A 24,410-nucleotide genomic window follows, 5' to 3' on the forward strand; every position below is an offset into this window, starting at 1 on the left:
TAAGGAGGCTGTCCATGTGGTGGGGCACCCCAGTGTGGGGGCTTAAAGGCAAGGCCGGGTGAGGAGGATTCTACGCATGAAGGTAAGTAGGATGTTAGAGCCTAAGTGGGGAAAGGATAGATTCCAAGAGGGGATTAGGGAGCCAGCATCAGGAATCAGACTCTAGGCAGAGTAAGGAGGGCTTTCCTGTGGAGGCTGGCCTAGCATAAGGTGCCACGTCTCAGCAGGGTGAGGAGGGTGTCCATGGAGGTTGGCTGGCCCTGTTCAAGAAAACCAAAGCAAATGAAGAGGGTGTCAACAAAAATGGGGGCCTGGATTTGGCCTACCCAGGGAGAGATAGGCATCTTAGGCAAGGAGTGTGAGCAAAAATAGAAGACGGGTTAATTCCAAGGGATTGATCAAATAAGTAAATAAGTTAAAGATAATGGAAGCAGGTTTCTTAGTGTCATGGGATGGAGTTGAAAATGTGGAAAGGGAGAAAACTAGAAGGAACTCTTTGCTGTTGGACTGGAATTACAGGTATTAGTGTGAACTCTTGGTTTTCAATATGTTTACATATAGAAATAAATATAGAGGTAAATGTGCGTGTGTGTGTGTGTGATGCAGAAGAAGGAGGAGTTAGGTAGGGGAGATTAAAAGAAGGAGGATCCTTTGGGGAGAGCTGAATCTAGGGTGTGAGCTGAGCATGCCTGTGGAAGGATGAAGTATATAATTTTTGGAGTGTTTTCCTCTTGATCTTTGGAAAAAGTCATATTTAGCACTCAGTTTATCTCCTTACAAATTGTAATTCCATTAAATTATCCTAACTTGTTGAAAATAGTCATATATACCTGTATAACCTTTTGTTGTGGACTTGTGGGGCTTATATGGATAGAGAAGGATGGAAAGAAAGGGTAGCCCACTCCTCTAACATTCAGTAGAGAGATCTGCTTTCAGGAGTTGCTGGAGGTGACTATAGCAAAATGAGTGGAGATTCATGATGGAGTTAGTTAAGAACAACAGGGAAAAGCAGAGAGCGCTGAGGAGCAGCTTCAGAAGGCATACGATCTAAACTTTGACTTTTCCACTACATTGGTACACCGACTCTTGAAAGTGGGGAGGCTGACATGTAAATTTTCGTTGATGATCCTCTTAGAATGTGGTACCCCAAAGTTGCCCAATTGGCCACAAATGATGAGGAGCATGCAGCATGAATGAGTACATGCCCAAGTTGGTTGGTCTATAAATAATTATATTTGCCCATAGATGCACACAAATTCTTGAATTTCATTCCTTTTTTTTTTTTTTTGGTGAGGAAGATTGGCCTTGAGCTAACATCTATGGCCAATCTTCCTCTTTTTTTTTTATCTCCCCAAAGCCCCAGTACATAGTTGTATATTCTAGTTTTAGGTTACTCTAGTTCTTCTGTGTGGGATGCAGCCACAGCATGGCTTGATGAGCAGTGGTAGGTCTGTGCCCAGGGTCCAAACCAGTGAACCCCAGGCTGCTGAAGTAGAGCATGCAAACTTAACCACTTGGCCATGGGGCTGGCCCCCTTGAATTTCATTCTGGCTAGTGAGTTCAGATATCACAGTTCTCAGGAAAGATTTCCCTAATTGCTTGGTTCCTCTTTTCCTTTCCTTCCTATTGCTTTCCTCTACACTTTGAGTTCGTACTTTTATTACATTTGTTAGCACATGTTTAAATGTTGTGATTCTCACTGTGCTGGTCCTGGGGGTTGGGCCTCTCTGAGGTTTTTAGTTTTCATGAGATTCCTCTCAGGGTTGTTTGCCTATCTGGGACCTCTGTTCTCATCTAATTGTGTGATAGGAAGTATGTCAAGTTACCACCATATTTGGGTTTTATTTTAAGATGTTTTCAGGAAGAGGTGAAATGAACTTTTTGAAGAGAGCAGAAGATCTCAATATATCTTCAGAGGTCACTTATGCTGAAGTGAGGTTCAAAAATGAATCCAAGTCCTCAGGCAGCCAATCAGAGCCTCCTGAAGGTAAGAAACGTTTTCTTGTGGTCAGAGTTAATGATGAGATGAAGGATGTGGAGAGAATACTATAAACGAAGCATAGGGAATGTTAGTTGCTGGTTCTCTGGCTGGCCACAGTCAGAAAATGGGATTTACAGAAGATTGAGTTTCCTGAAAATAAGCTTTAAGGGATTGTACAGTTATACTATAACAAAACTGAAGTGTGAGAAATCCACTAAAGGCCCGAGCTAAGGAGAGTGCCAGTTATGGTGACAAACTGTCCCTCCTGTGCCTTCTGAGGCTGAATGAGGTTGTGGTCAAGAGATTGGCTACAGGTCCTTTAAACCATCAGCCCAGATGCAGGGGCTATTGATGAATTAGCGGACTTAAGAAGGGAAGAGTTTGGGTGGAAGTGATGTGGGTGTATCTGTTAGTCCTGGACTAACGTGGGACAAAAGATCTTTGCAGATGAAAGACTGGAAAGTCTTACCGAGAAACTCCTTTCCATTTCAAGGGAAATTGCTCTGCAGTCAGAAAATCCATTGCATACTGCATCTCTGAGATGGATTGAACGAAGTTGGGACTAGATAGAGGGTAATTTGATTAGCATGTATGATAGATATAGAGCAAAAGAGAGAGAGAGAAAGCACGTTGACTATAAGAAACTATGAGAGAGATAATGATTGTTCTTCTAAAACGCTTCTGTGGAGACGTGGAGAATGCTCAGGAAATCTGTTCTTTCCCTTAAAAAACTTTATATAACTTTTTATTATATATTGAAATGTTCATTACAGAAAAAAATCAAAAACTAGAGGTACACACAAATTTAAGTTATATGTGTTCTTACCATGTAGCGATAACTATAATTTACATTTTAGTGTATATGCTTCCAGATATAAATATACATAAATGTGTATATGTATTTTTCTAAATGTAAGATCATATTATATGTTATTGAGGGTTTTCTCCCACTTGTCAATTATTCACAACTTAAAGAAAATAATTCTTTTTTTTATTGAGGTATAATTGACATAGAACGTTATATTAGTTTCAGGTGTACAATGTAAATGATTTGATTTTTGTATATATTGCAAAATGATCACCACAATGTCTAGTAAACATCTGTCACCAGACATACATACACAAAATTTTTCTATTTTTCTACTTTTTTTTTTGAGGAAGATTGGCCCTGAACTAACATCTGTGCACATCTTCCTCTATTTTATATGTGGGACCCCTGCCACAGCATGGCTTGATAAGCGGCGCTAAGTCTGCTCTTGGGATCTGAGCCAGTGAACCCTGGGCCATTGAAGTAGAGTGCACAATCTTAACCACGCTGCCACCAGGCTGGCCCCCACAAAGTTTTACTTTTGAAGAATTTTAAGATTTATTCTCTTAGCAACTTTCAAATAAAGTATGCAATGATATTTAATAGTTAATAATACTGTAAGTTGCTATAGTCACCATGCTGCATTACATCACTGTGACTTAAACTTATTTCATAACTGGAAGTTTCAACCTTTTGATGTCCTTCACCCATTTTGCCCTCCCCCGCAACAAGCCACCTCTGGCAACCTCAAATCTGCTCTCTTGTATCTGTGAGTTCTGTTTTTAAAAGATTTTATTTAATTAATTAATTTATTTTATTGAGGTAACATTGGTGTATAACATTATATAAATTTTAGGTACACATCATTATATTTTGATTCCTGTGTAGATTATGTTTACCACCCAGAGTCCTTTTGCCCTTCCTCCCATCTTCCCCTGCACTAACCACCAATCTAGTCCCTGTATCTATGTGTTTGTTCGCTATTGTTGGTTGTTTTTAATCTTCCACATGTAAGTGAAAACACATTATATATGGCTTTCTCTGTCTGACTTTTTCGCTTAGTGTAATACCCTCAAGATCCATCCGTGTTGTTGCAAATGGCAAGATTTCATCTTTTTTTATAGCTGAGTGGTATTCCATTATTTTATGTTCTTTGTCTATTCATCTTCTTTATCCATTCATCCATTGATGCGCACTTAGGTTGTTTCCAAGTCTTGGCTATTGTAAATAATGCTGCAATGAAGATAGGGTTGTAAATATCTTTTTGAATTAGTGTTTTTGTATGTTTTTGGAAAAATACCCAGAAGTGGAATAGCTGGATCATGTGATAATTATATCCTTAGTTTTTGAAGACTCTTTATACTGTTTTCCATAGTGTCTGCACCAGTTTACATTCCCACCAGCAGTGCATAAGGGTTCCCTTTTCCCCACATTGTCGCCAACACTTGTTATTTCCTGTCTTTTTAGTAATAGCCATTCTGCTGGGTGTAAAGTTTTATGCAAGTTTGACTTGCATTTCCCTAATAATTAGTGATGTTGAATGTCTTTCCATGTGCCTATTGGATACTGTATTCTTCAGAAAAATGCCTTTTCAGATTCTTTGCCTATTTTTTAAGGGATTGTTTGTTTTTTTGTTGAGTCCTATGAGTTCTTCATATATTTTGGATATTAACCCCTTATCAAATGTATGATTTGCAAATATCTTCTCCCAATTGTTAGGTTATCTTTTCGTTTTGTTGATGGTTTCTTTTGCTGTGCAGAAGATTTTCAGTTTGATGTAGTCCCATCTGTTTATTTTTCCTTTTGTTTCCCTTGCCTGGGGAGACATGATATTCAAGAAGATACTGCTAAGACCCATGTTGAAGAGCATATTGCCTGTGTTTTCTTCTGGGAGTTTTATGTCTTACATTCAAGTCTTTAATCCATTTTGAGTTAATTTTTGTGTGTAGTGTAAGATAATGGTCTACTTTCATTCTTTTGCATGTGGCTGTCCAGTTTTCCCAACATCATTTATTGAAGAAATGTTCCTTTTTTCACTGTATGTTCTTGGCTCCCTTGTCAAAAATTAGCTGTCCATAGATGTGTGGTTTTATTTCTGGGCTTTTGATTCTGTTCCATTGATCTGTGTGTCTGTTTTGGTGCCAGTACCATGCTGTTTGATTACTATAGCTTTGTAGTATATTTTGAAATCATGAAGTGTGATACCTCCAATTTGGTCTTTTTTTCCTCAGGATTGCTTTGGCTATTTGGAATCTTTTGTTGTTGAATGTATATTTTAGGAATCCTTATTCTATTTCCATGAAAAATGTCCTTGGGACTTTGATAGGGATTGCAAGGAATCTATAGATGGCTTTAGGAAGTATGGACATTTTTACTACCAATTCTTCCAATCCATGAGCATGGAATATCTTTCCATTTTTTTTGTGTCATCTTTGATTTCTTTCACCAATGTTTTATAGTTTTCAGTGTACAGGTCTTTCACCTCTTTGATTAAATTTATTCCTAGGTGTTTTATTCTTTTTGTTGCAATTGTAAATGGAGCTGTATTCTTGGTTTCTCTTTCCGCTATTATGTTGTTAGTGTATAGAAATGCAACTAATTTTTGTATGTTGATTTGTACCCTGAAACTTTGCTGTATTCATTTATTATTTCTAATAGTTTTTTGGTGGATTCTTTAGGATTTTCTATATATAAAATCATGTCATCTGCAAATAGTGACAGTTTTACTTCTTCCTTTCCAATTTGTGTCCCTTTTGTTTCTTTTTCTTGACTGATTGCTCTGGCTAGGACTTCCAATACTATATTAAATGAATGGCAAAAGTGGGCATCTTTGTCTTGTTCCTTTCTTAGAGGGATAGCTTTCAGTTTTTCAACACTGAGTATGATTTTACCTGGGGGTTGTCTTATATGGCCTCTATTAGGTTGTGTTACTTTCCTTCTATACCTATTTTATTCAGACTTTTTATCATAAATGGATGCTATATCTTGTCGAATACTTTCTCTGCATCTATTGAGATGATCGTGTGATTTTCTTTTCATTTTGTTAATGTGGTGTATCACCTTGATTGATTTGCAGATGCTGAAACATCCTTGCTTCCCTGGTATAAACCCCACTTGATCATGGTATATGATCCTTGTATTTGATCTGTGTATTTGATTTGCTCATATTTTTGTTGAGAATTTTTGCATGAATGTTCCTCGGCAATATTGGCCTCTAATTTTTGTGTGTGTGTGTTGTCTGGTTTTGGTATCAGGGTAAGGTTGGCCCCATGGAGTGAGTTAGGAATTGTCCCCTGTTCTTCAATCTTTTGGAAGAGTTTGAGAAGGGGAGATATTAAATATTCTTTGCATGGCTGGTTGAATTCACTAGAGAAGCTGTCTGGCCCTGGACTTTTGTCTTTTGGGAGGTTTTTGATTACTGTTTTGATCTTCTTACTAGTGATTGGTCTATTCAGATTCTTTATTTCTTCTTGATTCAGTTTTGGGAGGTTGTATGATTCTAAGAATTTACCCATTTCTTCTAGATTATCCAATTTGTTGACACATAGTTTTTCATAGTATTCTCTTATAATCGTTTGTATTTCTGAGGTGTCCGTTGTAATTTCTCCTTTGTTTCTGGTTTTATTTATTTGAGTCTTCTCTCTTTTTCTCGGTGAGTCTAGCTAAGATTTGTCCATTTTGTTTCTCTCTTCAAAGAACCAGTTCTTAGTTTTATTGAACCTTTGTATTGTCTTTCTAGTCTCCACTTGATGTGTTTCCACTCTGATTTCTATTATATCCTCCCTTCTACTAATTTTGGGCTTCACTTGTTCTTCTTTTTTCTGGTGGCTTTATGTGGATTGTTAAATTGTTTATTTGAGATTTTTCTTTTTTCTTAAAGTAGGCCTGTATTGCTATAATATTCCCCTTTAGTACTGCTTTTGCTGTATCCCATAAGTTTTGGTATGTTGTGTTTTCATTTTCGTGTGTCTCCAGATATTTTTTGATTTCTCCATTGATCCAATAATTTAGTAGCATGTTATTTAGTCTCAATATATTTGTGACTTTTCCGGTTTTCTTCTTGTGGTTGATTTCTGGTTTCATACCATTGTGGTCAGAAAGATGCCAAATATGATTTCAGTCTTCTTAAATTTCTTGAGGCCTGCTTTGTTTCCCAACATATGGTTTATCTTTGAGAAGATTTCACATGTATTTGAGAAGAATGTGTGCTTTGTTGCTTTTGGATGGAATGTTCTATGTATATCTATTAAGTCCATCTGGTTTAACGTTTCATTTAAGGCCACTGTTTCCTTGTTGATTTTCTGTCTAGATGATCTATCCACTGACATAAGTGTGGTGGTAAAGTTCTCTACTATTATTGTGTTATTCTCAATTTCTCCCTTTTGGCCTGTTAATAGTTGGCTATATACTTTGGTGCTCCTCTATTAGGTGTGTATATATTAATAAGTGTTATGTCTTCTTGGTGGAATGTTCCTTTTATCATTATATAATGTCTATCTTTTTCTCTTATTATCTTTTTTGGCTTGAAGTGTATTTTGTCTGATATAAGTAGAGCTACACCCACTTTCTTTTGGTTGCCATTTGCTTGGAGTATCATTTTCCATGCTTCACTCTGAACATATGTTGTCTCTAGAGCTGAGATGGGTCTCCTGGAGGCAGCATATTGTTGGGTCTTGTTTTTTAAACTGTTCAGCCACTCTGTCTTTTGATTGATGAATTCAATCCATTTACATTTTGAGTGATTATTGCTATATGAGGACTTAATAATGCCAGTTTATCTTTTGATTTCTTGTTGTTTTATATTTCCATTTTTTCTTTTTCCTTGTATTTCTGTCTGCCATTTCAGTTTGGTGGTTTTCTGGGGTGTTTTTCTCAGTTTCCTCTTTATTTATGATTTGTGACTCTGTTCTGATTTTTTGTTTTGTGGTTATCATGAGGTTTGTATAAAAGATCTCATAGATGAATGAGATAGTCCTTTTTCTGCTGATAGCATCTTATCTCCATTAGCCTATGCAGATTCCATCCTTTTCTCTTTCTCGTCTATGTTTTTGTTGTCACTAATCATCCTTTTTTTGTATTGCGAATTTGTTATTAAATTGAAATGGTTATAGTTATTATTGATACTTTCTTTCCCTTTAGCCTTTGTGTTATAGTTAAGTGTTTACTAACCTATTCTGATATAGACTTGCAATTTTCTGATTCTGTCTGTCTATTTATCACTGTGTTTAAAGCTTGGTAAACCTTTTTTTTATTGTTTCAGGTAGGAAGGCTCCTTTTGACATTGCTTGTAAGGCAGGTCTAGTGGCGATGAATTCCCTCAGCTTTTGTTTGTCAGGGAAAGCTTTTATTTATCCTTCGTATCTGAAGGATAAATTTGTTGGATAGAGTATTCTTGGCTGATAGTTTTTCTTTCAATATTCTGAATATATCATTCTACTCTCTCCCAGCCTGTAGAGTTTCTGCTGAGAAATCCACTAATAGCCTGATGAGGGTTCCTTTGTAAGTTATTTTCTTGTCTCTAGCTGCCCATCGTATTCTTTCTTTGTCACTGACTTTTGACAATTTTAATATAATATGCCTTGGAGAAGATTTTTTTGCATTGAGATAGTTAGGAGTTATATTGGCTTCATATACTTGTATATTCAGTTCCTTCTCCAGATTTGGGAAGTTCTCAGCTGTTATTTCTTTGAGTAAGCTCTCTGCTTCCTTCTCCATCTCTTCTACTTCTGGGATACCTATTATCTTTATGTTGCATTTTCTTTTTTTCTTTTAAAGATTTTATTTTTCCTTTTTCTCCCCAAAGCCCCCTGGTCCATAGTTGCATATTTTTTCTTTTGGTTGTGGGTCCTTCTAGTTGTGGCATGTGGGATGCCACTCAGTGTGGCTTGATGAATGGTGCCATGTCTGTGCCCAGGACCTGAACCAGCAAAACCCTGGGCTGCCAAAGCAGAGTGCTTGAACTTAACCACTAGGCCACGGGGCTGGCCCCTATGTTGCTTTTTCTAATTGAGTTGGATATTTCTCATAGAATTTCTTTGTTTTTAAAAAATCTTAATTCTCTCTCCTCTTCCACCTGAATCATTTCTATATTTCTATCTTCAGTCTTACTAATTCTTTCTTCCATATGGTCTGCTGTATAGTCAATGATTTCTACTTTACTTTTTGTCTCATTAATTGTCTTCTTCATCTCAAGAATTTCTCTTTTTTTCCCCCGAGTTTCAGTTTCTTTGATGAACTCCTTTTCTTCATTAGTTTTATTCCTGAGCTCATTGAAATGTCTTTCTGAGTCTTCTTGTAACTTGTTGAGTTTCCTTGTGTCAGCTATTTTGAATTCTCTGTCAGTTAGATTGTAATCTTCTGTGATTTCAAATTTGGTTTCTGAAGAGTTGTTATTTTCTTTCTGTTCTGCTGTGTTACTGTAGTTCTTCATGGTACTTGATGAGTTGATCCTCTGCTGGTGTATTTGTGGTAGTAAACACCTTTTTTATTTGGGTAAGGCTTTGGTTACTTTGGTTCTGAGCTTCTTCTGATTGTACTTGAGAGCCTGCACTTTCCATCCTCCACTGCCTCTGCTAGAGGTGTCTTCAGTGCCTTCCATGTGCTGCTTGTGCCTCTGAGGTTGCTGGTGCCTTGCTGCTTATGATGTCACTACAATCTCAGGTGTCACCACTGGGGTCACCAAGCTGTGAGCACTTTTGCTGCTTCTGGGATCACCTGGGTCTTGTGGTCCCCCACAGGCTTTCTGCAGGATCTCCTCAGGCTCAGGTGCTGTTACTCCGTTAACCACCTGTGCTGCTGCTCCCAGATTATCTGGGGTTGCTGGAAGCACCACTGCCAGGGGTGCTAAGTTCACAGGTGTTGCTGTTGCTGCCAGGGTTTGGGGTCTTATATGCAGCCCTTGCTGCTGGTAGAGCCAGTGATGGGGATGCTGCCACTAGGGTTGGGTCACGGGTTCTACTGTGATTCATGAAGCCTCAGATAGCAAGTGCCGTCTGTCACTGCTGGGGGAGAGACAGGGGCTAAGCCATGACTGTTGTTGCTGGTCCTGCAGTTTCTGGTGGTTGGCATGCACTGGTGTGCTTTGAAACCTTAGGTCAGGGCACTCTACCCCTGCTGGGGAAATATGTGTTTTAGATGTAATCCCCATGTTAGAGAGACCAGTGCCACTGCCAGGGGAGAGGGAAGTGATGGGTCACTAGCTCTGCTTTGTGTCTTGAGGCCTCAGGACATGTGCACCACCTGCTACCACTGTGGTGGGCAGGTGCTAAGCTGTGAGTGAGTGTCATTGCTGCTCATGCAGCCTCTGGTCACTAGCATGTGTTGGTGTATTTTGAAACCTCAGATCAGAGCACCCCACCACCACTGGAGAAATGCATGTTTTAGTTGCTATCCCCACTGCTGGAAAGACCAGAGCCACTTCTATGGGAGAGGGAGGGAGGGGGCTGGGTCACTGGCTCCGTTCTGTGTTGTGAAGCCTCAGGATGACTGTGCCACCTGCCACCACTGGTAGGGGGTAGGGGCTAAGCCATGAGTGGTATGTCTGCCCCTGCAGTCTCTGGTTGCTGGCACACTCACCAGTGTGAAGATCCATGTTTTGAATCACTGCTGTGGGCAGGCGGACGGGGCTGCTCCAGTGGTTCCACTTGCCTCCTGGAGGTCCAGCCCACCACCTTTAGATACATAGATGCATGGATCTCTCAGGCATTCTGGTGTGCTGTGCAGGGAGTCCTCTTTTGGTCAGTGGATATCCTACTGGGTTTTAATTTAGAGAAGAGTGACAAAGGGAACAATTCACTCTGCCATGATACTGATGTCACCTCTATATTTTCCAGTCCTTCACTGAAGTTCTCACTGTGTTCATCTATTCTCCCAAGATCAGTGAGCATTGCTGTGACTTTTAGTTTGTCTGGTAGATTGTTTATTTCTGTTTTGTTTAGTTCATTTTCTGAGGATTTGTCCTGTTCCCTTATTTGGAACATATTCCTTTCCTCTTCCTTTTGCCTACTTCTCTGCTTATTTCTATGTATTAGGTAAATCAGCTACATCTCCTAATCTTGGAAATGTGGCCTTATGTAAGAGATGCCTTATGGGGCCCAGAATGTTCTCCCCTCTCATCACCAATGCCAAATGCTCCAGGAATCCCCTATGTGAGTTGCATGTGCCCTTCTGCTGTGGCAGGATTGCTATTGCTGCAGGTGCATGGGTAGGCTAGGCTGGCCCCTGGGCCAGCTAGTTGTAAGACTAAGCCACATGTGGCTGCTACAGTCACTTTATTGGGTGGGGCAAGCCCAAGCATGGCTGACTGCAAGGCCTAATATCACACAACTACTGCTGTTTTGCTGTTAAGTGAGTCAGGCTCCAATATGTCTGGTTGCTAGGCTCAGGGGCTCACAGTTGCTGCAGGCCTCTGGTGAGGCTCCCTGCAGCATGCAGCTGTCATCAGCTCTCTTTTGGGCAGGGCTGGCTTCTGGCCAGATCTAGCTATGCTGTCGTGTGGTACACAGCTGCCTCAGGAGTGCAGACGGGTAGAGCCAGCCCCAGGCATGGCAGTGCACAATAATTTCAGGCTTTGGAAGGCAGGGCAGATCCCCTGTTTGGCTGTTTGTGATGGCCAGCAGCGCAAGTCTGCTGTGGACCCACATGTCCCACCGATGTGGGCCCACAAGTTTGCTGTGGGGTCAGTCCCTGGAGTGGGATCCCTGCTGCCTGGCTATGCTCCATTACCTTGGGTGTTCTAGTGGTCAGGGAAGACCCTTGTGCTAACAGGCTAGAGGAAGGAATCCAATGTCACCTGCCAGCATCAGTGTCAACACAACTGAACTAGGCCACAATAATAGCTGCCACCAGTGTCTTGGTCCCTGGGGGGATGGGCCCAGCTGCCTCCTGGCTCTCTGGGATATGCTCTGAGCTTAGTGAGTGAGTTTTGTCTTTTTGTTTGTTTGTTTGTTTTTACCAATAGACTATGCACTTTTCTATCTGGTGTTTTTGTGCTGGTTTCTAGGTTGGGTAAGTTTGTGTGTGGGCCTTTTAAGAGCAGGTTTTTCTTTCTCTGAAGTTCTGTAATTTTCCTGGGTATATTCCCTATTGGTTTTCAAAGCCAGCAAAACCAGGTATTATGAGATATTGTCTCTTTGTGCTGGATCTAAGGGCTGGGGTGCCTAATGTGGAGCTCAGATCCCCTACTCTTTCAGAAACTACTCCATACCTTTGACATCACTTCTGGCCGTGAAGTACTATGGCTAGTATGTGGTTTTTTCCCTCAGCAAGGCTGTATTTCTGCCTCGTCCACACCTGTCAGTGTTGTCCCTTTTGTGGAGGTTCTTTTTATCCATTTTCCAGATCTTTCTCAGAGGAAATTGTTCCACAGGTAGTTGTAGATTTGTTGAGTCCACGGGAGGAGATGAGCTCAGGATTCTTCTGTGCTGCCATCTTCCAAACTCTCCCTGTCGCCCTTTGGATTCCACATATAGGTGGGATCATACAGTATTTGTCTTTGTCTGACTTATTTCATTTAGCATAATCCCTTCAAGGTCCATCCATGTTGTCTCAAATGGCAAGATGGCATTCTTTTTTATGGCTGAATAATATTCTATTGTATATAAATACCACATTTTCTTTATGCATTCATCCTTTGATGGATACTTGAGAAAGTAATTCTTAACCATGAAATAGCAATTAAAAGGATGTGACCTTATTTTAAGGATGTGATGAGGGATGATTCTAAAGATTTATCTGCTATGGTGTTATTTAAAGTTTTTGAAGTTGGAAACAATCTGGAAGGTTATTTGAATACATAATGAAATACTATGCAACCACAATAGAGAATGTTAAAGAAGAAAATATAGTGGTATGAAAAATGTTCATCATATAGTGTATGAGAAAATAGGAGATCAGAAACTGGTATATACAGTATGTCAATCATGTGGGAAAATGTGCATGCATGTATATACACTTTAAAAATTACTGGAAGGATATATACCAAAATATTAACAACAGTTATTGTCAATGGTAGAAATTTGTGCTTTTATGTATTTTTCAAAGTTTCTACAACGAACATTATTATTTCTTTCCTATTTTCATGTTATTTCAAATATTGCATTGTTAGTAATAGTGTGTCATCCAAGGAAAGGAGATGAGGAAGAGAAAGAGAAAGAGGAGGTAAAGGTCAGAATTTATTACTGATGAAACTAATTTGATTTCTCCTTCAGCTTCTAAAGAGAACACCAGCTTTCGCAAATGTAACTCTGGTTTTCTCAAGCTACCTCTTGTCTTATTGCTGACATTTTTGCTGCTATTTGGAATTTCATTTTCTGTCGCTTTTACCAGTAAGTATCCAACTGAATCTATAAGGAATGTCTGCCTTATATGAACAGATGGCATACATTAGATACTGATACTTAACAGTGGGTTTATCCAGAAATTTGGAAAAGAAGTCTTCTCTGGGGGGAGACATAATTAGTGGGAATCCATTGGGAATTCTGTTTTATTTGAATTTAGTTACTCTTCTATAAAAATAATGGAATCCACTCTCTTTAGAGAAATTGAGGAATATATGTGTGTGCATGTGTTTGTGTTGTAGAGTGAAATCTATAGGGCACCATTTCTACACTAGACAGTTGTGCAAGTGAGAGAGAATCTATATTTCCTTACTAGTGTTTATAAGGCCATGCCTTTTTGAGTGCACAGACACGTATTTTGGGATGAGCAGGTAGACAAGAAGGAGATGGGAAGAAATATTCCAGGAAGAGTTTCCCTTTGAAATTTCACCTTAATTATTTCTATTGTGCCCAAGACTGTGTGGAATCTAAAAGTCCATTTGGCAAATATGTGGATTTCTGCATATCTTTGGCTTTAAGAATTTCTCAAATTTTTAAAAGGTATTAAAATGAATATATATTTGGGTAGATATTTTATTCTTCCATTTTGTCATTTAATAAGCAATAATGGCTGTCTACTATATGTCAGACACTGTGCCAGACAGAGTCTAGACAGAGCCATAGCCCTTGGTCTCAAGAAGTTCAGGGAATGGTGGTAAGTGTTCAAATGAACCAATGGTTATAACATTTTATGGTAAGTGTTGTGTAGATAAGAAGCACAGGATGCTGAGATAGGCTTCCTGAAGGAGGTGACACTTACAGCTGTGTGTACCAAGAATGACGTAGAGATGTGAGAAAGCATGGAAAAATTTGTGGAAACATAAATATAAATAACTGGAACATATGGTGCTAAGTGAACTGTGAGAAATGAAGTTGTAGGTGGGGGACATAAGTAGGGCTCAGATTATGAAGAGTGTTTTGTAGCATTCTAAAGAGTATGGATTTTTTTCCCTGAAGGCTGTTTTATTAGTATCTTCTGCTGCTTAATAAACCAATCTAAAACTTAGTGGATTAAAAGAACAACTGTTTATTTAGCTCATAATTCTGTGGTTTGGCAATTTGGACTGAGCTCAAGTGGGAGGTACCTTGCTCCTGGCTGAAATCATTCATGCATATGCAGTCAGGTTCCTGTCACTCAGTTTCTAAGGAAGAGGATGTCAGCTGGAATGACATGGGCAATTCGGTCATATTTCTTCCATAGTTCATTAGGCTAGCCTGAGCTTATTCAAATGGAGACTTGTAGGCTTCCAAGAGTGACAGTGGAAATGAGCAAAGCCTCTTGAAGCCTTAGCTTTGAACTAACTAGAGTTGCTTCTGCACATTCTATTGGCCAAAGGAAGTCTTAAAGCCAGCCCACATTCAAGTGGTGGAGAAATAGACCCCACTTATTTGTTGGAAAAGCTGAGAAGTCATATTGCAAAGGAATGTGGACACATGGAGAGTTGAATATTGTGGCCACTTTTGCAATGTGTCGTAGTCATGGAGAGCCATGGAAGGATTTTAAGCAAGGAAGTGATATAATTAAATTTGACTAATAGAAATATGCTTTTGGCAGAGGTGTATAAAATGGATATTTGAGGACAAAATTGAAAGTAAAGAGAGCGGTTAGAAAGCCAATTCATTATCCAGTTGGGAAATAATGAGAACCTGATCTAAGGCTGTGGTAGTGAAGAAGGAGAAGAGGGGGTAGCTTTGAATGATAGTGAGGAGGTAGAATAAAGGAGGTAAAAAGGCTTGATGAACATTTAGATCTGAGGAATAAGGGATCAAGAGAAGTAAAGTGCAGCTCCAATATTCTGACTTGGTGAACTAAGAAATCATGAAGTTAATCAAAGAGGGAGATAATATAGGATGAATAACAGGTTTGTGATGAAAGATGGAGATTTAAGTTTTGGGCATACTGAGTTTTATATGACTCTGGAAACCTCAAATGGATGTATTTAATTGGAAACATATTTGTCTGGATCTCAGGAAAGAGGTCTGAGTTTTGGTAGTCATTTACATATGTGTAGCAGTTGAAACCATGGGGACACGTAATATCACTCAGGAGAGGATTTAGTACGAGGAAGAAGGATAAAGATGGAACTTTGGGGATTGTTACATTTTAAAAGAGATGGATGGAGAAAGAGGAGCTTTTCAAGGAGTATAAGAAGCAACAACAAGAAACATGGGGGCAAAACCAGGAAAGAGTAGTGTCCCAAGAGTTAAAAGGGAAGAGAACTAGGGTCAAGTATTACAGGAGGTCAAAGAGGAAGAAAACTAAGAAGTGGTCTAGGATATTACTGATGACCCACTGCAAGCCTGATTTTAGTGGAGTGGTGGAAGCAGAAGCCAGTATGTGGTGGGTTAAGGAGCAAATGAGGTCAGGAGGAAAGAAAGAGAAAATTCACTTTCTAGAGGGAGAGTAGGTTAGTTTTAAGTTGTGAGAGACTGGAGCGTGTTGGTGTACTAAGGAATAAGAGTCAGTTGGGATGGATAAAGGAAAGAAAGTGAAGAAAATAATGTCCTGCCCTCCTGATCAATGTTGGATTTTCTTTTTTGTGTGTGTGTGAGGAAGATTGGCCCAGAACTAAGATCCATTGTGAACCTTCCTCTTTTTGCTGAGGAAGATTAGACCTGAGCTAATATCGGTGCCCATCTCCCTCTATTTTGTATATATATGAGATGCCGCCACAGCATGGCATGATGAACAGTGCGTGAGTCCATGCCCAGGATCTGAACCTGCAAATCTCAGGCTGCTGAAGTGGAGCATGTGAACATCCTCAGATAGAAATGTTTAACCATTTTCTCTCCATTTCCCCTCCTCCAAGGCTTAGCCTTTGCATGCATCATACATCTAGTATTGAAGGAAAATATAGGTAAGTCCCTTTAGACCCACTGTAGGGGAACTGTCCTGTTCTCTTTCAACTACTGATCTTCAGCTATTTCTGAAGAAATCTATGGTTTCAAAATCAGTAGGATTAGGATTACATTAAATGTGGGGTGATGGGAAATTTTTTCCACAGTCTGGATCCTTCTACTCAAGTAATTGAACATTTGTAGACTTTGTTTGTGTAAAGAATGCAAGAGAGTAATAATAAAGAACAAAGTCAAAACACTACCAGTAAAATGAATGGTCTTATTCTCTTTTTCAGTTTATTATCACAAATATTCTCACTGTCTTAAAGAAGAAAAGACTATAAAGGAAATCAGGTACACAACACTGGAATGTGTGAAAGAAAACTTGAAGATGGAAGGTAAAAATTAATGTGCCTATAATTCAGTTGTTGACTATACTGTGTAAGGATTCCAAATCAATATTTCCAACAAGATTCACAGGGAGATCATACTAAGAAGTTGAGTCTCAGGATCATTTTAAGCTTTAGGTGTACAAATATATAGAACTTAAAACTCTTATATGCATATCTTTAATTTGTGCAAGGAGAGTCTTAATTGTGAAAAAGGTTATGTTGCTTTTGGATTTCTTCAGCCTTCACTTCTCTCTGAACTTTTGTGCACACTTGCTCTGTTTCTCACATATCAGTTAAAGCACACTTTCTCAAGAGAGATCTAATCCATTTGTGCTTTGAGAAAACATGTGTTGTATGTGTGTAAAACGTTTATGGGAGGATGCATAAAATACTCTTACTGAGTTCTGCCTACGGAGACTAAGCTTGAAGACGTTGGAAGAGAGCGAAAGTTTTAGTTTTGTTTGATGAAGAAGATGATGATGATATGAAGATGATGATTTTAATATAGAGGTGAATTGTTTAAATTAAAAAATAGACTATTTTTAAAGAATAGTTTTATTTTTGCAGCAAAATCGAGCAGATAATAGAGTTTCCATGTCACTCCCCTCCCCGTACATACAATTTCCCCAATTATTAACATCTTACATTAGTATGGTACATTTCTTACAACTAACGAACCAATATTGATACACTATCATTAACTAATTCACAGTTTATTCAGGTTTCCTTAGTTTTTACCTAGTGTTATTTTTGTGTTCTGGGATCCCATCCAGAATACTGCATTACATTTAGCTTTCATGTCTCTTTAGGCTCCTCTTGGCTGTGGTAGTTTCTTAGATGTTCCTTGTTTTTCAAGACTTTGACAGTTTTGAGGGCTATAGGACAGGCATATTGTAGGATGTCCCTCTGGTGGAATTTGTCTGATGTTTTTCTAATGATTAGACTGGGGTTACTGGCTTTTCAGAGGAAGATCATAGACATAAAGTAGCATTTTCATCACATCATATCAACATAATTTTTGACTGTTGATGTTGACTTTGATCAACTGGCTGAGGTAGTTTGTTAGGTTTCTCCACGGTAAAGTTATTCCTTTTTCCTCCTTTCCGTACTGTACCTTTAGAGGGAAGTTGCTTTGCACAGCCCACAATTAGGGCTTGGAGAATTAAGCTCCCTTTCCTGTAGGATAGAGTATTGTATTAGTCTTCTTGGGCTGCCATAACAAAATATCACAAAGTGGGTGGCTTAAACAACAGACAATTATTTTCTCCCAGTTCTGGAGGCTGGCAGTTTAATATCAAGGTGCCGGCAGGGTTGGTTTCTATTGAGGCATCTCGGCTTCTCTCTCTGGCTTACAGATGGCCACCCTCTTGCTGTGTCCTCATATGGCCTTTCTTCTGTGCACACGCAGAGAGGTAGAAAGAGAGAGAGAGAGGGAGCTGATGTCTCTTCTTCTTATAAGGACACCAGTTCTATTGGATGACCGCCCCGTGCTTATGACCTCATTTAATCTTAATTACTTCCTAAAAGGCACTATCTACAAATACAGACACATTAGGGGTTAGGGCTTCAACATATCAATTTTGGGAGAACACATTTCAGTCCATAACATTTCACCCTCTGACCCCCCAAATTCATATTATTCTTGCATGCAAAATACATTCACCCTGTCCCAATAGCCCCTAAATTTTTAACCCATTCCAATGTCCATTCCAATTGCAATTGGAATTCCAATTCTAATATCAAAGTCTCATCTGATTATCATCTAAATCAAGTATGGATGACACAAAGTATAATTCATCCTGAGGCAAAATTTCTTTCCATCTGTGAACCTATAAATCCAGACAAGTTATATGCTTCCAAAATTCAATGGTGGACACACATAGGATAGACATTTCCATTCCCAAAGGGAGAAATCAGAAAGAGGAAAGGGATGATATGTTCCAAACAAGTCCAAATCTAGCAAGGCAAATTTCATTAGACTTTAAGGTTTGAGAATAATCTTCTTTGGCTTGATGTTCTGCCCTCTGGGCCCGCTAGAGTGGCAGTGTCACCCCCATGGTTCTACATGGGAGCTCTGTCCCATGGCTCTGTGGGATAGCCTTGCCCCTGAGACACTGGGCAGCGGCCTCCTGGCCCACTGAAACCGAGAAGGTTGCCCCACACTCTGAAACCAAGGAGGAAACAGCCTTACCCCCTTCACCTGTGGTGAAAGTGGCAGCCCTGATGATCCTTGAATTGCCTTCAAGTCATTGTTCCCTTTTCATAAAAGATAATACATGTTTGAAGCCTATAGCTCTATTGCCCCATGCTGTAGAATAACAATACCATGCTGTAGAAAGTCCAATAACTTTCCTTCGTTCTGTCCCATTTTCTATCTCCTTTAGTCCCAGCTGACAGTATTTCTGCTGGTATGATCCTATTTCAATTCCTGGTTAAATCCATGGTAATCTCTTTATGGAGTGATTGTCCAGCCACATCCTTAGTGTTCTGTCCAGAATATATTTTCTCATTTTTTTACAATATGGCTAGGTTGAGAATTTTCCAGATCTCCAAGTTCTTGTTCTTTTTTGCTGAAAACTTCCTTCAATTTTATCTCTTTTCTCTTGCATTTTACTATAAGCAGGAAGGAGAAATCAGGCCACAACTTTAACACTTTTCTTAGAAATCTCCTCTGCTAAATATCCAAGGTTGTCACTTAAAGTTCTACCTTCCATAAAACAAGAGGAAAACATAATTCAGCATTTTTTTGCCAGTTTATTACAAGAATTGCCTTTCCTCCAATTTCCAATAGCATGTTCCTCATTTCCACCTGAGACCTAAAGCATCTTTAACGTTCATATTTCCACCATCATTCTATTCATTACAATATATGTATTCTCTAAGATGGTAGAACCTTTATCTACAGCTCTCTTTTCTTTCTGAGTTCTTACCAGAATCACATTTAAGATCCATATTTCTACCAACACACCTTTCCAGGCAATTTAGGCTTTTTCTAGCATGCACCTCAAAACTCTTCTAGCCTTCCCATCACCCATGTTCAAAAGCCGCTTTCACATTTCTAGGTATCTGTTACAGTAGCGCCCTACTTTGTACCAAAATCTGTGTTAGTCTGCTTGTGCTGCCATGATAAAATGTCACAGACTGGGTGGCATAAACAACAGAAATCTATTTTCTTACAGTTATGAAGGCTAGAAGTCCAACATACCATAAGAGTTGGTTTCTAGTGAGGCCTCTCTTCCTGGCTTATAGACGGCTACCTTCTTACTGTGTCCTCACTTAGCTTCTTCTCTGTGTGCATGGGAGGAGAGAGAGAGATTTCTGGAATCCCTTCTTTTTCTTATAAGGAGAAATCCTATTGGATTAAGGCCCTACCCTTATGACCTCATTTAACCTTAATTACCTCCTTAAAGGCTCTACCTCCAAATATAGTCACATTGAGGGTATAGCTTCAATATATGAATTTTTGGAGAACACAATTCAGTTCATAACAAGTATCTATATAATTTATTTGGAATTCTTGTGCATGTGAGATTTGTCTCTTGTACCCTATTTATTGATTTATTCAATCATTTATTTATATTTGTATGTACTCATAGATATTTATTTTATATTTTGAGTTATAATCCAATACTGTATTTATTTTGTTGCTCAAGTTATTTTACCATTACCATTGGGAGCTCTTTCAGTTGGCTCTTGTGTCTTTGTGACATACCCTCATCAATGTGTTGTTTTGTCTTTGAGCACTTCCCTATTTTCGGGGAGTACAATATGCTCTGGGCTTGTATTGTATATTTCCTGTGCCAGTCTTAGAATCAGCTACTCCTCTGTGGAGCTCTGGCTCATGTTATTGAAGAATGGTATTAGGAACCAAGATCTGGACACTAGGTATGCTTATTACTACTGGGGTGTAATTTCTTTTAGGCCCTCTCAGCTGACAGAGCAAAGAAATATATGTGAGTACTAACCTGTGAATGTTCATATGTTAATAAATATTTCTACATGCAACCATCTGTAACTACAATAAGTAAAACATCAGTTTTTACTGATGTCTTCAAACTGTAATCCATTGGCACATCCATCATTCTAGCATACTTCTTTTGATATCATTAAATGACCACTCCAACAGAGAGAATCTGGTTCCCACAATCTGCTCAGTACATTAAGTTAATTATTCAATTCCAATGAACACATATAGCAATGTCAGAATTGTCAACTCCTACCACCATGGGCAACAACTTTATCAACTAGAATATAGTGCTTATGTGCAATTTCTTTTTAACTTTCTTTCTTTTGTAACTTCTTTTATAAGTTCTTTTATAACTTTTGTAATTTTATTTTGTACTCTTATTAGACTCCATTTCCAAAGTTACTTAGGTTATCACTTTACTCCCACTCTCTTCATTGTGGCTGCTGCCTACATTTGTAATACAGTTAGATTCTCTTGTCGCAGTCTTCATTCTTTCATGGGATACCCTGACCTCCTAAATGAATTTTTAACATTTGCATACAATAGATATGTAATATTCTATGGATTTTCTGTGTTCTAGGATGAATGTGTAATGTCATGTATCCACTGTTGCAGTATCATACAGAATAGTTTCACTGCCCTAAAAATCTCCTGTGCTCCAGTCTCCTCTCCAAACTCTTGGTAACCACTGAAATTTTTATTGTCTCTATAGTTTTGCCTTTTCCAGAATATCTTATCATTGTAATCATACAGTCAGTAGCCTTTTTACATTGCCTTATTTTACTTAGCAATCTGCATTTAAAGTTTCTCCGTGTCTGTTCATGACTTGATAGCTCATTTAAAAGTCACTGAATACTATTTCCTTGTATGGATATACTGATGTTTGTTTGTCTGTCCATCTGTTGAAGGACAGCTTGATGGCTTCTAGTTTTTGAGGCTAATAAATAAAGCTACTATAAACATTTGCATACAGGGTCTAGTGGGGATGTGTTTTTAACTCAATTGGGTCAATACCTACAAGCATGATTATTAGATTATATGAGAAGACTATTTTTAGTTTTGTAAGAAACTACCAAATTGTTTTCCAAAGTGGCTGTATCATTTTGCATTCCCACTAGTAATGAATGAGAGTTCCTGTTGCTCAACATTAGCACTTCCTATTGTTAATTTTTTTATCCATTCTAATAAATGTGTAGAAGTATCTCATTGTTGTTTTAATTTGTAGTTCATAAATTGCAATGACATATGATGCTGAGCATCTTTCCATATGCTTGTTTACCATCTGCACATCTTCTTTGGTGTGCTGTCTATTCCCATCTTATGGCCATTTTTAATTGGTTTGTTTGTTTTCTTATTGTTGAGTTTTGAGTGTTCTCTGTATATTTTAGATACAAGTACTTTATCAGATATGTGTTTTGCAAATATTTTCTCCCAGTCTGTGGCTTGTCTTTTCATTCTCTTAATAATATCTTTCATATAGTAGAATTTTCTTTTTGAGGAGACTTTGAATTTATTCAACTTCAATTTGGATCAGTATGTAACAATTGCAGGAGCTTAAATTTGAGATCAAGATACTAATTTCCAAAGAGACAATACAGATAGAGGTACCGGCACACATTTATAGAGTATGTTTGATTAGGTTTTTTTCCAGAGAGATATACAGATAAATATCAGATGACTCTGTATAAAGAGTATGAGTTACTTTGACGAATGAAACATCTCTATCTCAATGACTCAGATTGGCTACTAAATAAAATGGTGCATGTATCTGTGTATCAATTTCAGTCTCAGTGTTTTGTTTTGTTTTTTCACTTAAAAGTACTGGAAAATATATTTGATCAAATTCAGTTGCGTGATTTTCTTTCCTGTTTGAGGTCTGCATCACTTGCTTGTATAACATTCAAATGGGTGTACTGTTTGTTGAAATTTTCACTCCACTGAATATTTGAGTTCACATGGTCATAACATCCTAGTAACCTGATCCTTGTTTTACAGTTGGCCATGCCATTCTGAGCTGATGAAGGTAAATTTTAAAACAATAGATAAATAAGAAGCAATTACCCTTGGGTGATATAAGTACAGCTTTCAGTTACTTTAAAGTAAGCTTTTTAAAGCTGACAATAAGAACTCATTGTCTGATAAACACTACTGGAAAAATAAGAGCTCTCATTTTGAATTCTTATAAATTTATGAGGTTATATTAATGGAAGGCTCTAGTCATATGAAGCCTGCTGTAAGGGAGTTGAGTCATCCTGGGGGTAACTGTATAATGATAACTCAAAGGAAATGAAATGCAGTTCTCAAATTGCTTATTTTGCAGTAAGACAACATAAAATGCAACAGTAACTTTGATAAATGTATCTTATAAATTCTGATCCTGAATTTCACAGTTAGTTGGTCTGTACAAATACAATATATTAAAGTAGGTATGTAATGTATTTGCTTTCATGAAAATAGAACAACTTTTATGTCATCACTCAGTTTATGTGATTTGGATCAAGAACTGTATTCACTTTTGTGTTTACTAATCCATTGCACCAAATTCCCCAAAACTCATGATGATGATGATGTGATATGTGCCATATGCAGAGAAAGATGACCAAATAAGCAACCTATTAAGAATGTTGGTTATCATCTTCTTCTTTTAAGGCTGAATAGTATATACCACATTTTCTTTATCCATTCACCTGTTGATGGACATTTCCAAAATAGTCAAATTCATAAAATCAAAGACTGGAATGGTGGTTACCAGGGACTGGCAGGAGGGGGAAATTAAGAGTTATTAATCAACAGGCATAAAGTTTCAGTTAAGTAAGATGGGTAAGCTCTAGAGATTTGCTGTACAGCGTTTTAGCTATAGTCAACAATAATGTAACATACACTTAAAATTTGTTAAGGGGATAAATCTCATGTTAACTGTCCTTGCCACAATAAAATCAATAAATTAATAGGGATAAATCTCATGTTAACTGTTCTTGCCACAATAAAATCAATAAATTAATACATCAAGAATGTTGCTTACCAGTTGTACTTCCCTAGAGACAAGAATTATGACTGCAGATTCATCTGACAGCTATCAGGTTTTCCCAAAGAGTCTCCTTGGAAACCATAGTCCAATAATTTAGGTGGGAAAATATATATAGTTTGTTTGAAAAATAATATAACCTTTTATCACTGGGATATCCAGTGTGCCTTAGCATGTTAACAATTTTGTAAAGTTCTACATTTATCCTTTCATTTATTCATTCTGTACATATTTACAGATGCTGATGATGAGCCGGCAATGGGACATTGAACAAAACAGAAAGGTTCTTTCCCTTACAGAACTTTTCTTAAAGAGGGGGAAGAAAGTAAATATATTTTATGTGGTAATAAGTGCTGTGTTAAAAGTTAACTATTAAAAGGGGACAGCAAATGCTTGGTTATGCTATTCAATATAGAACGATTAGGGATGATTCTAAGAAAAGGAGACACTGAGCAGAGATCTGAAGGAAGTGAAGAAGCAAGTCATGAATATCTTAGGAAATGAGCCTCTCAAGCAAGGGAAGTAGATAGTGTAAAGGTCTTCTTGACAGAAACATTCTTAGAATGCGTATGAAACAGGTTGGCCAGTCAGCCAGGAACAGTGTGAATAAGAGGGGGTGAAGTCAGAAAGTTAGCAGAGATCACATGTGCTGTGGTAGACTTTGGCTTACACTGAGTGCATTTGAACGTGTGAGTGGCATAATTTCATTTTCATTTTTGAAGGACCATTCTTACTGATGAATGAAGAATAGATTTTAGCAGAGAAAAGGTAGAAACTTGGAGACAAATAAGAAATCTATTGCAATAATATAGTGAGAAATAATGATGGCTAGAAACTGGACAATGGTGGATGATATGGTGGGATTCTGTATATAATTTGTAGGTATAGCCAATAAGAAAGTTGTTGGTAGATTGGATATGAAGTGTGCAAGAAAGATTCCTTGGCCTGAGAAACTGGAAAAATGTATTGCCAATTGTGAAGAAAAGGAAGACAAAGGAAAGGGCATAAGTTTTTTAATTTGTG

The 24,410-nt window shown here is 38.2% G+C and overlaps 1 protein-coding gene across 1 annotated transcript in view; it reads left to right on the plus strand.

Moving 5' to 3' along the window:
* The window catches only part of CLEC4A (C-type lectin domain family 4 member A), a 53,195-nt gene that overhangs the window by 13,889 nt on the left and 14,896 nt on the right, over nt 1-24,410 (plus strand). The window contains exons 2-4 of the mRNA XM_046656256.1: nt 1,852-1,987; nt 12,998-13,114; nt 16,300-16,401. Coding sequence (XP_046512212.1) covers nt 1,852-1,987; nt 12,998-13,114; nt 16,300-16,401 — 355 coding nt within the window. The remainder of the gene's footprint in view (nt 1-1,851; nt 1,988-12,997; nt 13,115-16,299; nt 16,402-24,410) is intronic.

This window comes from Equus quagga, chromosome 1 (genome assembly GCF_021613505.1).
Source record: "Equus quagga isolate Etosha38 chromosome 1, UCLA_HA_Equagga_1.0, whole genome shotgun sequence".
In the NCBI taxonomy this organism is placed as follows: Eukaryota; Metazoa; Chordata; class Mammalia; order Perissodactyla; family Equidae; genus Equus; species Equus quagga.